The sequence below is a fragment of the Neovison vison genome, chromosome 11 (genome assembly GCF_020171115.1).
Source record: "Neovison vison isolate M4711 chromosome 11, ASM_NN_V1, whole genome shotgun sequence".
NCBI classification, from domain to species: Eukaryota; Metazoa; Chordata; class Mammalia; order Carnivora; family Mustelidae; genus Neogale; species Neogale vison.
In genome coordinates this window covers 133,129,634-133,144,947 of record NC_058101.1, presented here as the reverse complement: position 1 = coordinate 133,144,947, position 15,314 = coordinate 133,129,634, and the positions used below count along the sequence as shown (strand labels likewise).

The 15,314-nt window shown below is 37.1% G+C and overlaps 1 protein-coding gene across 1 annotated transcript in view; it reads left to right on the top strand.

Annotated features, from left to right (window-relative positions):
- Positions 1–13,560, top strand: part of NAF1 (nuclear assembly factor 1 ribonucleoprotein) — a 48,892-nt gene extending 35,332 nt beyond the window's left edge. Inside the window, exons 6-8 of the mRNA XM_044224777.1 lie at positions 48–99; positions 2,721–2,823; positions 12,694–13,560. Of these exons, the coding sequence (XP_044080712.1) occupies positions 48–99; positions 2,721–2,823; positions 12,694–13,157 (619 nt within the window). The 3' untranslated portion in view covers positions 13,158–13,560. The remainder of the gene's footprint in view (positions 1–47; positions 100–2,720; positions 2,824–12,693) is intronic.
- The last annotated feature ends 1,754 nt before the right edge of the window (positions 13,561–15,314 follow it).

Sequence of the window (15,314 nt, the reverse complement as noted above, 5' to 3'; positions counted from 1 at the left end):
ACTTTTTAAGTACTTCATGTTTTCTTTTGACTTTATTTTCTTTCTAGGGATAGGGGATCAGATGCGTCATGGAAGAATGATCAGGAACCCCCACCAGAAGTAAGTATAAGTCCCTTTACATAATCTTTTAGAAAGAGAGGCAGGATTTAATTTTTTTTTTTTTAAGATTATTTATTTATTTATTTGAGGAGAGTGTGCACGCATGGAAGAGGGGTTGGGGACAGAGGAAGGGGGGCTCGATCCAGGACCCTGAGACATGACCTGAGCTGAAGGCATAAGTGAAACTCACAGCCACCCAGGCACCTCACAACTTAATTTTATAAATTCGTCTTGACCTTAAGGAGATCCTTAATGCTGTTTGGCAGTCATATTGCCATCTGTGGGAGCATGTACTTTCCCCTCCTCACCAAAATGACTATTTTATACCCCTCAATAAGAGTTTTTAATTGATCATTTTAGGAAAAAAATATTTTCTGTTGTATCTTAATGATTACCAGTTTATCATTTTCCTTGTAACTTCCTATTTTTTTTTAAATCAATTTTGTTGACAGCTGATAAAAACAGAATTGTCATTATTTAAAAAAAATTTGTTTTTAAATTTAGTATATTAACCATATGGGACATGAATACATTCAGTGGTGCTTATAATGAGCTGCTTTCTCTTGGAGGTACAAAATCATTAGAATCTACGTGCCTCTCCATTTTTTATAATATAATTACATTCCTAAGAAGAGGATTTTCTTTCTTGAATCCATGTCAGCAAGATTAATTTTATGTTTAAAGTAGCTTGATGCTCAATTTTTCTAGAGATGTGGGATAGCCAAGAATAATCAGGAATAATAGTTGGGAATTATTTAACGTTCCATGGAGATTTTCTCTTTTTTTAATTAAAATATAAAAATTGTAGCAATGAGTATATACATTTCTTAAAATAGTATGAATTTATACACTGTAGGGGAAAATATAATTATTATAACTGAGAGTTTTTAAAGATACTCAGGAATTCTGGTGAAGTTTCACAATATATAAATTCTTGGGTTTGTAGATTTAACTTTGTTCATTTTAGATGTTCTCAAGCAGTGCTGAAGATTCATGTTATTTTCTAGTTTTGCTGAGGTGTGAATCAGGTAACACTAACTGAGAGGGTCGCTTAACCAGTGACTGATCCTAGTTTAGTATCCACATTGTCAGGGGATTATGTTTTCTAATTTATATTATGTATACACATGATTTCTGTTAAGGCTCTGAAGATTCACTTAATATTTAGTTATGTTTAGGTCATCTTATTATTGAAGTTATGTGTTTTTAAAGTATTTGGGAAAATTCACAAAGGTCTTAAAACTTACTTCTTGGAAAATGAAAATATTCTAATACATCCCTGTTGTTTTAGACCTAAGCTTTGAAGTTGCTAATTATAATAATGTTAATTGTTTATAAAATTGGTGTGATTAGGTTAATTTTAAAATTAAATCCCAGCATACTTCATGGTTTTGTTTTGTTTTTATTTTGTTTTTTTGAAGTAGTTGACTGAATGTCCCTTAATTCTGTAATAGGGGAAAACTTTTGAAAATTTTAAAGTTTATTTTATTATGAAATTTTGTAGTACAGAATTATTGCCTGATGTTAATCATAGATTATGTATAAGGCATGAGTCTTCTTCATTTTGGTATTCATTTCAAATATATGAATATGTAATTTGTAATTGAATAAGTGTATTTGAGTGCAGATTTATTATGTATACAAGAAGCATGTGGATTTTTTTCTTGACTTAAGGGAGTGATAGCAAAATATTGCCAAAGCAATCTCTCTAAAATAAAAAAGCCAACTAAAATCCTTTAATACCTTCCTCCTACTCTTAGGACATGCCCGATGACTGGGCTATAGAGTTCTTTATTCTCCAATTTCATCATCTCTGATTTCACTATATAGGAAGCTTTTGCTTTGCTTTATAGAACCAGTTTTATGTCTCAAATATACCATTCCTTTGCACATATTCCCACTCCTTGAATTTTTTCTTTCCTTTGTGCCTTGCTAATTCATAATTAGGGATTTATCTGAATTTTTGTCTTCTAAAGATACAATGATGAAGATATCTAAGCCTTTCCCTGCAGTCCAGTCTAAATCACATCCACAGTGATTTTATCTTCCCTTACTTTGCTTCATTATTTATTTATAGCCCTTACTCTACTTGACATTATATTATTAAAAGAATTAGTAACTGTAAAGTGTTTAGAACACTGCCTGGCATATAATGGGCATGTATAAATTTTGAGTGAATGTAATAGTTTCTTCTATTTTTATATTAGATCTGATCATTTATGTTATTTGCATATTCCTCACTGTCCCTTCCCTTTAGCATTGTTTGGTAGCTGCTGCTATGATGAATCTTGATTCTTAAGCGTAAGGCAGTCTTCTGGCTATGGAATACCTATATCTGAAGGTTGTTAAAGATTGGCATTTTAAAGTTACCATCTGTGTATAGACAATTCCCTATCTGAAACTTTCTAAGGAAAAATAAAAAAAGCCTCGAGTACTCTGGCCTGTGTTAATTAAGAGTCATATATAGTTAATTCAGATATTTACTAGAAAATATTACACATCAAAAAGTAATATTCTTTCAGGGTCATTGTTAAATAATAGATCTGTTCTTCTCACATCCAAGTATGTAACAATGAATTGGTAAATCCATTTGACATAATCTGTATGTTTTTCCTCTTGAGGCCTTAGATTTCAGTGATGATGAAAAGGAAAAAGAAGCCAAACAGAGGAAAAAATCTCAGATTCAAGGCCGGAAAAAATTCAAGTCTGAATCTAATGAATCAAGTGAGTAAATGCAATATATAGTAATTCCTTATCTTCACTTAACATTTATATAAGTTGATAACTAATAAAATTGAAGGAAACATGTGGGATCTCTTTTACCTCCTGGCATCCATCTAACATAGGAGGCATTAACAAAGTACAAGATGTAGTAAGAAGAGAGTCATGAGGAATATTCAACGTTAGTTTTTTAAGTTTAAGATGTAAAAATGGCATCTAGAGGTAAAACTAAGCCTCATTAGTCATTTGTGCATATGGGCACTTTTTTTGAAGAAACCTCTTTGCTTCCATGTTTAGAATTAAATGCTTTAATACTTAATACCCAACTCAAAGTATTTTATTTATTAAAGTATTTTTATAAATTTATAAATTTATAAATAAACTAAAATCAATAAATAAATTTATTAAAGTATTTTTAAAGTATTTTATTTCTTAACATGAATTTCCATTTATTATACCTTTCCTATTTTTTAAAAAATTAAACTTTTTATGGATTCCTATGCAGTTGTAAGAAATAATTGAGATTTTCTTGCATGTCCATTACCCACTTTCCTGAAATGGTAACATCTTGTAAAACTATAAAATACAATATCACAACCAGGATATTGACTTTGAGGCAGTCAAGGTACAGACTATTTCCACCACAGAAAAGGATTACTCATATTGCCTTTTTATAGTCACTCCCACTTCCCTCCCTCCCACCTCCTTAACTCTTGGCAATTACTAATCTGTTCTCCATTTCTATAATACATTTTGTCATGTCAAAAATGATTACATAAATAGAGCCATCCAGTATGTTACCTTTAGGGATTAGCTTTTGTCACTGAGCATAATTTCCTAGATAATTCATCCAGATTGTTTTATTTTTCATGTTTATTTCTTTTCACTTATGGGTATAGTATTCCATGGTATGAATATACTACAAGTTGTTTACCAGTCAGGCATTAACATCTGGATTGTTAACATTTTTTGGTTATAGGAACAAAGTCATATGTATTTTTGTACAGGTTTTTGTGTGAACACAACTTTTCATTTCTCTGGAATCAGTATCTAAGAATAATTGCTGGATTATACAGTAGTTGGATTCCCATCACCAATGTACTCAGTTTCTTTGCATTCTCACCAACATTTGGTTTTGTCACTATTTTTTATTTTAGTTATTCTTTTTTTTTTCCCCAATTTATTTATTTTCAGAAAAACAGTATTCATTATTTTTTCACCACACCCAGTGCTCCATGCAAGCCGTGCCCTCTATAATACCCACCACCTGGTACCCCAACCTCCCACCCCCCCCGCCACTTCAAACCCCTCAGACTGTTTTTCAGAGTCCATAGTCTCTCATGGTTCACCTCCCCTTCCAATTTACCCAAATTCCCTACTCCTCTCTAACGCCCCTTGTCCTCCATGCTATTGGTTATGCTCCACAAATAAGTGAAACCATATGATAATTGACTCTCTCTGCTTGACTTATTTCACTCAGCATTATCTCTTCCAGTCCCGTCCATGTTGCTACAGAAGTTGGGTATTCATCCTTTCTGATGGAGGCATAATACTCCATAGTGTATATGGACCACATCTTCCTTATCCATTCATCCATTGAAGGGCATCTTGGTTCTTTCCATAGTTTGGCAACTGTGGCCATTGCTGCTATAAACATTGGGGTACAGATGGCCCTTCTTTTCACGACATCTGTATCTTTGGTAAATACCCAGGAGTGCAATGGCAGGGTCGTAGGGAAGCTCTATTTTTAATTTCTTGAGGAATCTCCACACTGTTCTCCAAAGAGGCTGCACCAACTTGCATTCCCACCAACAGTGTAAGAGGGTTCCCCTTTCTCCACATCCTCTCCAACACATGTTGTTTCCTGTTTTGTTAATTTTGGCCATTCTAACTGGTGTAAGGTGATATCTCAATGTGATTTTAATTTGAATCTCCCTGAGGGCTAATGATGATGAGCATTTTTTCATGTGTCTGATAGCCATTTGTATTTCTTGATTGGAGAAGTGTCTGTTCATATCTTCTGCCCATTTTTTGATGTGTTTGTCTGTTTCGTGTGGGTTGAGTTTGAGGAGTTCATTATAGATCCTGGATATCAACCTTTTGTCTGTACTGTCATTTGCAAATATCTTCTCCCATTCCGTGGGTTGCCTCTTTGTTTTTTTGACTGTTTCCTTTGCTGTGCAGAAGCTTTTGATTTTGATGAAGTCCCAGAAGTTTATTTTCGCTTTTGTTTCCTTTGCCTTTGGAGACGTATCTTGAAAGAAGTTGCTGTGGCTGATATCGAAGAGATTACTGCCTATGTTCTCCTCTAAGATTCTGATAGATTCCTGTCTCACGTTGAGGTCTTTTATCCATTTTGAGTTGATCTTTGTGTACGGTGTAAGAGAATGGTTGAGTTTCATTCTTCTACATATAGCTGTCCAGTTTTCCCAGCACCATTTATTGAAGAGACTCTCTTTTTTCCACTGTATATTTTTTCCTGTTTTGTCGAAGATTAATTGACCATAGAGTTGAGGGTCCATATCAGGGCTCTCTACTCTGTTCCACTGGTCTATGTGTCTGTTTTTATGCCAGTACCATGCTGTCTTGGTGATCACAGCTTTGTAATAAAGCTTGAAATCAGGTAAGGTGATGCCGCCAGCTTTATTTTTGTTTTTCAGCATTTCCTTAGCGATTCGGGGTCTCTTCTGATTCCATACAAATTTTAGGATTATTTGCTCCAGCTCTTTGAAGAATGCTGGTGGAATTTTGATCGGAATGGCATTAAAAGTATAGATTGCTCTAGGCAGTATAGACATTTTAACAATGTTTATTCTTCCGATCCAAGAGCATGGAATGGTCTTCCATCTTTTTGTGTCTTCTTCAATTTCTTTCATGAGTGTTCTCTAGTTCCTCAAGTACAGATCCTTTACCTCTTTAGTTAGGTTTATTCCCAGGTATCTTATGGTTCTTCTTGCTATAGTAAATGGAATCGATTCTCTAATTTCCCTTTCTGTATTTTCATTGTTAGTGTATAAGAAAGCCACTGATTTCTGCACATTGACTTTGTATCCTGCCACGCTGCTGAATTGCTGTATGAGTTCTCGTAGTTTGGGGGTGGAGTCTTTTGGGTTTTCCATATAAAGAATCATGTCATCTGCGAAGAGAGACAGTTTGACTTCTTCATTACCAATTTGGATACCTTTTATTTCTCTCTGTTGTCTGATTGCTGTTGCTAGGACTTCTAATACTATGTTGAACAAGAGTGGTGAAAGTGGGCATCCTTGTCTTGTTCCTGATCTCAATGGGAAGGCTGCAAGCTTTTTCCCATTGAGGATGATATTTGCTGTGGGTCTTTCATAGATGGATTTGATGAGGTTCAGGAATGTTCCCTCTATCCCTATACTTTGAAGCGTTTTAATCAGGAACGGATGTTGGATTTTGTCAAATGCTTTTTCTGCATCAATTGAGAGGACCATGTGGTTCTTCTCTCTTCTCATATTAATTTGTTGTATCACATTGATTGATTTGCGAATGTTGAACCATCCTTGTAGCCCAGGGATGAATCCCACCTGATCATGGTGGATAATCTTTTTAATGTGCTGTTGGATCCTGTTGGCTAGGATCTTGTTGAGAATCTTAGCATCCATATTCATCAGTGATATTGGTCTGAAATTCTCCTTTTTGGTAGGGTCCTTGCCTGGTTTGGGGATCAGGGTAATGCTGGCTTCATAGAAAGAGTCTGGAAGTTTTCCTTCTGCTTCAATTTTTTGAAACAGCTTCAGGAGAATAGGTGTTATTTCTTCTTTGAAGGTTTGGTAGAATTCCCCAGGGAATCCGTCAGGTCCTGGGCTCTTGTTTTTTGGGAGGTTTTTGATCACTGCTTCAATCTCGTTATTAGATATCGGTCTATTCAGGTTGTCGATTTCTTCCTGGTTCAATTTTGGTAGTTTATATTTTTCCAGGAATGCATCCATTTCATCTAGGTTGCTAAGCTTATTGGCATATAACTGTTCGTAGTAACTTCTGATGATTGTTTCTACTTCCTTGGCGTTAGTTGTGATCTCTCCCTTTTCATTCATAATTTTATGAATTTGGGATTTCTCTCTTTTCTTTTGGATTAGTGTAGCCAGTGGCTTATCGATCTTATTGATTCTTTCAAAAAACCAGCTTCTAGTTTCATTGATACGTTCTACTGTATCTCTGTTTTCTCCCTCATTGATCTCAGCTCTAATCTTGATGATTTCCCTTCTTATGTGTGGAGTTGGTTTGATTTGTTGTTGATCCTCCAGTTCTTTAAGGTGTAGAGACAGCTGGTGTGTTCTGGATTTTTCAAATTTTTTGAGCAAGGCTTGGATGGCTATATATTTTCCCCTTAGGACGGCCTTTGCTGTATCCCATAGGTTTTGGACCGAAGTGTCTTCATTCTCATTGGTTTCCATGAATTGTTTCAGTTCTTCTTTGATCTCCTGGTTGATCCAAGCATTCTTAAGCAAGGTGGTCTTTAGCTTCCAGGTGTTTGAGTTCCTTCGGAACTTTTCCTTGTGATTGAGCTCCAGTTTCATAGCATTGTGATCTGAGAATATGCAGGGAATAATCTCAGTCTTTTGGTATCGGTTGAGTCCTGATTTGTGACCCAGTATGTGGTCTATTCTGGAGAAGGTTCCATGTGCACTTGAGAAGAATGAGTATTCTGCTGTTTTAGGGTGGAATGTTCTGTATATATCTATGAGGTCCATCTGGTCCAATGTGTCATTCAATGCTCTTGTTTCTTTATTGATTTTCTGCTTCGATGATCTGTCTAATTCTGAAAGAGGCGTGTTAAGATCTCCTACGATTAGTGTATTCATATCAATATGACTCTTTATCTTGATTAACAGTTTTCTTAAGTAATTGGCTGCTCCCATATTGGGAGCATAGATATTTACAATTGTTAGATCATCTTGGTGGATAGTCCCTTTAAGGATTATGTAGTGTCCTTCTGTATCTCTGACTACAGTCTTTAGTTTGAAGTCTAATTTATCTGATATGAGAATCGCTACCCCAGCCTTCTTTTGAGTCCCATTGGCATGAAAGATGCTTCTCCACCCCTTCACTTTCAGTCTGCGTGTATCTTTAGGTTCAAAATGGGTCTCTTGTAGACAGCATATGGATGGGTCCTGTCATTTTATCCAATCTGCAACCCTGTGCCGTTTTATGGGTGCATTTAGGCCATTCACATTGAGAGTGATTATTGATAGATACGTTTTTATTGACATCGAGTTACCTTTGAAGTCTTTCTTTCTGTAGACTGTCTCTATATTTCTGTTCAATGCTATTCTTGGGATTTTTCCTCTTTTATAGAACCCCCCTTAATATTTCCTGCAGTATCGGCTTGGTGGTTGCATAGTCTTTTAAGCCTTGCCGGTCTTGGAAACTCTTTATCTCTCCATCCATTTTGAATGTCAGTCTTGCTGGATAAAGTATTCTTGGCTGCATGTTCTTTTCATTTAGTGCCCTGAATATATCTTGCCAGCCTCTTCTGGCTTGCCAGGTCTCTGTGGACAGGTCTGACGTTATTCTGATGGGCTTCCCTCTGTAAGTAAGGAGCCTCTTTGCCCTGGCGGCTTTCAAGAGATTATACCTACAATTATAATTTCTCAATTTGACTATCAGGTGTCGTGATGTTTTTTTGGAGTGTATAATCTTGGGTGGAGACCGTTCAGCCTCTAGTACATGAACGCTGGTTTCATTCGCGAGATTCGGAAAATTTTCATGAAGGACTTGTTCCACGATATCTTCTAGACTTCTTTCTTTCTCCTCCCCTTCAGGAATTCCAATAATTCTGACATTGGAACGCTTCATGGCATCATTTATTTCCCTGATTCTGCTTTCGTGGGATCTAAGCTGTTTGTTCCAGGCTTCCTCCTGATCCTTTCTCTTTTTGTCTTCCAGATCACTAATTCTATCTTCTGTCTCAGTTACCCTAACTTTGAGAGAGTTTAGATTGGATTGGAACTCATTGAGAGCATTGTGGACCTCCTCCCTGGTAGCTTTAAGCTCCGCCCTAACATTGTGAACATCCTGTCTGGTCGCTTTCAGTTCGGCCCTAATCAATTCTGTTTGGTCATCCATGGCTTTCTCCAACCTAGCTATTGCCTGGATAATTGTTAGCCTGAATTCTCTTTCCGACATATTGTCTATGTTGATAGCCGTGAGCTCTGTTGCAGAAGGTCCATCCTCTGTATTTTTCTTCTGTTGGGCATTCCTCCTCCTAGTCATTTTGGTGGGAGAAGACTGAACAGATGTAGCTGGATGTATCAACTCTGGTGCAGTCAAGGTGCACCCTGGAACACTTCCTGATCTCCGTCTCAGAGAGAAGCCTCAGTCTGGGCGCAGAAGCTGAATAAATTCCCCCTTGGACGCTGGCAGTGCAGGTTCCAAGTTAAAGACCCTGGGGGCGCAGGATCTTTTTCTCGTCCCCAAGGCCAAGGCAGTGGCGGCTGTCTGGGAGCTCCTGATCGCCAGAGAGGTTCCAAGCAGCGATCGCACACTCAGATTTTGCCGCCGGCCCGGTCTGTGAGTGCCTGGCTTGCGCGCACCTCTTTTCAGAGGCGGCTGTGGGTCGGGCGCGCGTCTGGGGCACTGAGAATGGGGCGCTGGTCCGTAAGCCGCAGGCTGGGCTTTTGCGCGCGTGCGGCTTAGACTTTGAAACAATGGCGGGGGTCAAGAAGCGCCCCCGGGCCTTAGAAACCCAGGAGAGCTGGCGGGACGTGCGCGCGCATCTCAAGCTTTGTGGTAGGGCTAGTGCGCGTTCTGCAGACCGGCGCAGCTCCCATCCCCTCACAGGAGCCGGAACCCCCGCACTCTGGGGTGCGCTGGCAGCTTAGGGACCAGGGGCCGGTTTCTCCGCCGCACTCTCTCTGCCTCCGCGCCAGGGAGGCCGTCTGGGACCGGGGACTTAAGCCCCTGTCCCTAGCCGCCCCGATTCCCAAGATTTCCCCCCCGCAATCCTTTGCTCTTTTGGAGTGCTTTCAACCAGTTTCCAAGTTAATGCTGGTTCCCAGACGCAGGGCACTCTCGCTTGTATTGGGGTATTACTTTTGCACCGGTCGCCTCTGGTGGCTCCCTCCCCCTTTTATTTATCTTCTGATATCAGTCCGCTGTTCCCATTCCACTTTACCTGCTCACTGGCGTCTTCTGCCCCTATAGAGATCCAGACGTGTATAATTCTGATCTCAGGCTGATTTCATGGGTGATCGGAGTTCTTTGGTAGGTAATCAGCTCACTTTGGGGTACCAGCTGAAAAGACGCCTCTTCCTAGTACCCCGCCATCTTGTCCCCCCCCCCCATTTTAGTTATTCTGATTTTAGTCATTCTGATAGGTGTGTAGTGATAATTGTGATTTTATCTTGCATTTTCTTAATGGCTAAGGATTTTGAACATATTTCCATGTCCTGATTTGCTATCTCTGTATCTTCTTCAGTGATATATTTATTCATGTCTCTTGCCCGTTTTCTAACTATATTTCTGCTTTTTTGTTCTTGAGTTATGAGATAATTTGTTCCAGCCTAGAACTTGTATTTTTATCCTCTCAAGAAGGCCATTTGTAGGACAAAAGATTTTAAATTTGTTAAGCCTAGTTTATTGTTTTCCTTTTGTGGAGTCTGAGAATTTCTTATCTAGACCTACATTCTGTAATTTTTTTCCTAGTTTTTTTTTTTTTCCCTAAAAGTTTTCAAAGTTATTTTAGCTGTTCTAGTTCCCTTGCTTTTCCATATGCATTGTGTAATAATCTTCTCTATATTGGCAAAAGTCTTTCTGGGATTTTTTTTTTTTTTAACTTGCTGGGATTTTGGTAGGAATTATATTAAACCTGCGTATTGGTTTGGAGAGAATTGGTAATTAACTGTATTGAGTCTTCCATTGCACAATAATGCTGTACATCTCTATTAATTTAGATCTTTGGTTCTTTTCAGTAGCATTTTGCATGTTTAGAATACTAATCTGTATTTTTTTGTTATTATACACCTAAGTATTTCATTTTTCAAATCATTGTAAGTGGCTTTACATTTTAATTTCAATGTCCATGTGTTTGTTGCTAGAGTACAGAAATAAGTTAATGTTTGGTTAGCTTCTATCTTGTGACCTTCCTGAACTCACTAGTTCTAGGAGTTTTTTTCTTTGACATTTTCTGCTTAGCCAACTGAGTCAGTTGCAAATAGAAACGGTATTCTTTGTTGTTCAAACCATATATATATACATATATATATATATATTTTTTAGTCTCTCTTTTACTAGGTCTAGTCTCTTGCACTATGTTGAATAAATGTGCTTTGTTCTTGATTAGAGGAGGAAACCTTGTCTTTCATCGTTAAGTATAATTTAGGTATCAGGGTTTTGTAGATGCAGTCAAGTAAAGAAAGTTTCCATCTATTCCTATTTTTTTGGAGCTTTTTAAAAAAATTTATAAGTATTAAATTTTGACAGTACTTTGATAAGATGACATTTTTTGTCAGTAGCCTGTTAATGAGGAGATTACACTGGTTTTGGAATATTGAACCAGTCTTTGCATCCCTGGAATAGACCAGATGTGGACATAATGTATAATTCTTCATATGTATGTTGTTGAATTCTCTTGTCTCTGTCTTTCCCTGATGATTTTCTTTGTTCTGAAATCTATTTTATCTGATATTAATGTAGCTGCTCTTTTTTTTTCCCAAGATTTATTTGCTAGGAGAGGGAGAAGAGCAGGGGGAGGGGTAGAGAGAGGGAGAAGCAGACTCCCTGCTGAGCAGCTGAGCTGGGAGCCCAACAAGGGGCTTAATCCCAGGACTCTGGGATCATGACCTGAGCTGAAGGTAGATGCTTAACCAGTTGAACCACCCAGGCACCCTGCTACTCCTTTCTTCTGATTAATGTTTGCATGTCGTGTCTTTTGCTCTCCTTTTACTTTCAACCTGACTATATCCTTTGAAATGAGTATTTTGTTTTTTAATCTACTCTACCAGTCATTCCCTGTGTCTTATTAATTGATGTATTTAGACCATTTGTATTTAATGTAATTATTGATGTTAAGGCTTAAGTCTGCCCTTTTCTGTTCATTCTCTCTGTATTTCGTATCTCTGTTTTCTTATATCCACCTGCCTGTCAGTACTATAACATTCTTTAGAATTCCATTTTGATTTATCTGTAGTGTATTTGAATGTATCTCTGTATAATTTTTTCAGTGGTTGTCCTAGGTATTAAATTGTGTATATGTTACTTATCGCAATCTACTGGTGTCATTGTTTTGCCAGTTTGTGTGCAGTGTAGAAACCTTACCTCTTAGAAGCTTTACCTCTTTATGTCCCTTGTTTTCTTTTGTTTATAACATAAATTGGCTTAAATAGTTCATATATAGAATTAGAATCATATTACTTACTATAATATTTGTTTTAACCACCAAACATAATTTAGAAAACTCAGAGAAGGACATTTTATTGTATTTACTCATATTTTTGCTGTGTTCTCTCTTCCTTCCTGGTGTTTCAGGTTTCTTTATTGTTTCTATTTAGAGAACTTGCTTTAGTCATTATATCAGTGTAGGTCTGCTGGAGATAAATTACAGTTTTTCTTCATTGTAGATGTCTTTAGTTTCCCTTTTTTTCCTGAGGATATTTTCATTACCTTTAGAATTGTAGATTGAGTTTTCTTTCAGCACTTGAAAATGTTGTATCACTTTCTTCTGTTCTCTCTGGTTTCTGATGAGAGGGATTCATTTTTAATTGATAATTTTAAGGCTTTTGCTTTTTTAGTTACCATAAGACAATACTGAAGGTTAAAGAAAAGACATTATTGAAATTTTCCGCAGTGTTTTTTGATGTACTAAAATTAATTTTAATTTTGTTTTTATGCTTTTTTTCTCACTCAAAGGTGAAAATTTTTCAGAAGTACATCAGAACTGGAATGTTCATAGCTCCGCTTCAGAGCATTCAAAAGGATATCGTAACAGAGAATTCACACGAGGATTTTCCCGGGGTAGATATCCTCGACCTTGCCACGGCAGGCCTCAGTCGCCACAGTTTCATAACTCAGAGCATATGGTGTTTCAGGACACTTCCGGATTTCCACCTCAGAGACCCGATAATCCTGTCATGCCACAGTATCCCTTTCCTCCTCCAGTGTTTGACATGCACGGCTTTTCACTCCCTCCTCCTCTACCGGCACTCCCTCCACCACCACCACCTGCATCTGTAAACCTGGGGTGGGCTGCACCTAACATGGCACCTCATCCATTAATTCCCTTACCATACTCTATACCCCCACCCCCTCCACCATTGCCTCCACCCCCCTCTTCTGGGGATAGTAATTCTTCCCATTTTGGATCCTACTACTAGATGACTAACTGTATGTTTCTGGAGAAATCTGGACTTTTTATATTGTATGAGAAGGATTTTTTAAAAAGAAAGCAATTATGGAGCTAGATTTTTTTGTAAAATACTAAATATTTCCTTCAGTTGTAAGTTGATATATATTTGTAACCTTTGTGAAATTGTATCCATATGAAAATTATACTTTTGTGGAGGAGAAAATCCAACTGTGTAATATTTAATTAAAACTGAATCCCTGTTTTCCTTATCCCTGCTCAATTAAACAATGTATATAGGTCTAATAGATCTGGAGCAACTGTCATCATGGGTTAAAATTATTGAACACACTGATTGTCTTCTTAGTATATCTGAAAATAAGATGTTGAAGTCCTACTGAGAGTCTTTAAAATAAACTATTTTTACAAATGTATACTTTGAAAAGTGATTTTGATTGTTAATGCAAAAACATAAACTTAAGTGTCTTATTTTTTAAAAAAGTTTTATTTATTTTAAAGAGGGAAAGTGAGAGAGAGTGAGTGTGAGGTGGAGGGGTAGAGGGAGAGGTATTCCCAAGCAGACTGCACTGAGTGCACAGCCTGAAACGGGGCTTGATTCCGCGACTTCAGGTCACAACTTAAGTTGAAACCAAGAGTTGGACATCAACCCACTGTGCCGCCCAGGTGCTCAGACCTTTTTTTTTTTTTTTTTTTTTTTTAAATAACTGAAGGGTACAGAGAAGAAAAGCCTTCAATATTGGTAGATGTTCTGACTCTAATTAAAGTTCACATTGATTACGCATAGCAAGCTTTATTATCTATGGAGGTTTCTAGAACTTAGCATTCTTCAGTAGACTTTTACTATTTATTTAAAGGGACACAGTGGTTATTCATAATAAAATATGTTACTTATTCCCAATAAAGTATATATAACTCCATATTAGGACACTGTATTCTATATCTGTTTTCCAGATTCTCACATTGCCTGGCACAGATTAGGTGCTTAGTTAAGTATTTATTGAATTACTGACTGAATTTAGAGCTTTTAATTAAATTACCATGGAGTGTTATTTTACATCATGAAGTGTAAATACAAGGGAGATTATGGAATCTTAGAAGAGGCCTTAGAAGTAGTTTAAACTATTCCTCATTTAACAAGTAATGAGGAACCTAACTAAGGGTTCCAAGTTAAGTAATTTAAGATTACTCAGTGGGATGACAAGGAGTTGAACCTGGTTTTCTTGATTATCACATCAGTACCTCCTACTACATTGTTGCTTCCTAATCTTTAATTCCTTGACGCTCTTAGAAAATAATACTTGTATGCACATCATTGGGGTAATCTGGAGATCATTCATCACAACCCCATGGACTCTGGTTGCACCCAGGCCCTTCACATCCCTGAGGCTGGGGAGATTCTGTAAGGTACCTGGGACTCAAATGAGAAGTTCTTGCTTTGGTATACGTTGACTTCATCATATGTTGTACTTTATTATTGTTTCTTGAAATGTTTTTGTAGTAGTTTCTCTTGAGGAGTTAACTTTCATAGTCTATGGCAGTCTTCTTTTTTTTTTTTTCCTGGTTGATAGAATATTTTTAGAATTTTGAGATTATATCTAGAAGTACTAGAAAAAATAATTTTTCTACAAGAGCGAAGAGTGAGATGGTAACATTCAATTATAGTATATCAGCAAGCCATTGTAATTGCCATAGCATTTAAAAAAAATCTTGGAACCTCTGTGCCTCAAGTACTGGTGTCTGACTGTAGATATGTATTATCTGAAGAAACAGAACTGAATGATACCATTTGGTATCCACCTTCAGTTAAGTTGCTACCTTAAATACTTATAGCCAATGTGCTTCCTCCTTATACTTGAGGGATTTTGAAACTTCAGGGTGCCCAGAAATCACTCACAGTAATCACCTAAGGTTTGGAAAGCTTACTAAAAATGCACATTTTTGAAATTTATTTCCAGATTCCAGTTCAGTAGATATAAGATAAGACCTAGGAATTTTTTTTTTTTTGTCTTCTGCTTTCCCAATTTTTTTTTCTTTAAATTTTATTTTTAATTTCATTTCTAGGATAGTTAAGATAGCAATCTTATATTAGTTTCAGATATGTAATACGGTGATTCAACAATACATTACTTAGTGCTCATCATGATAAGTGTACTCTAATTCCCCTCCC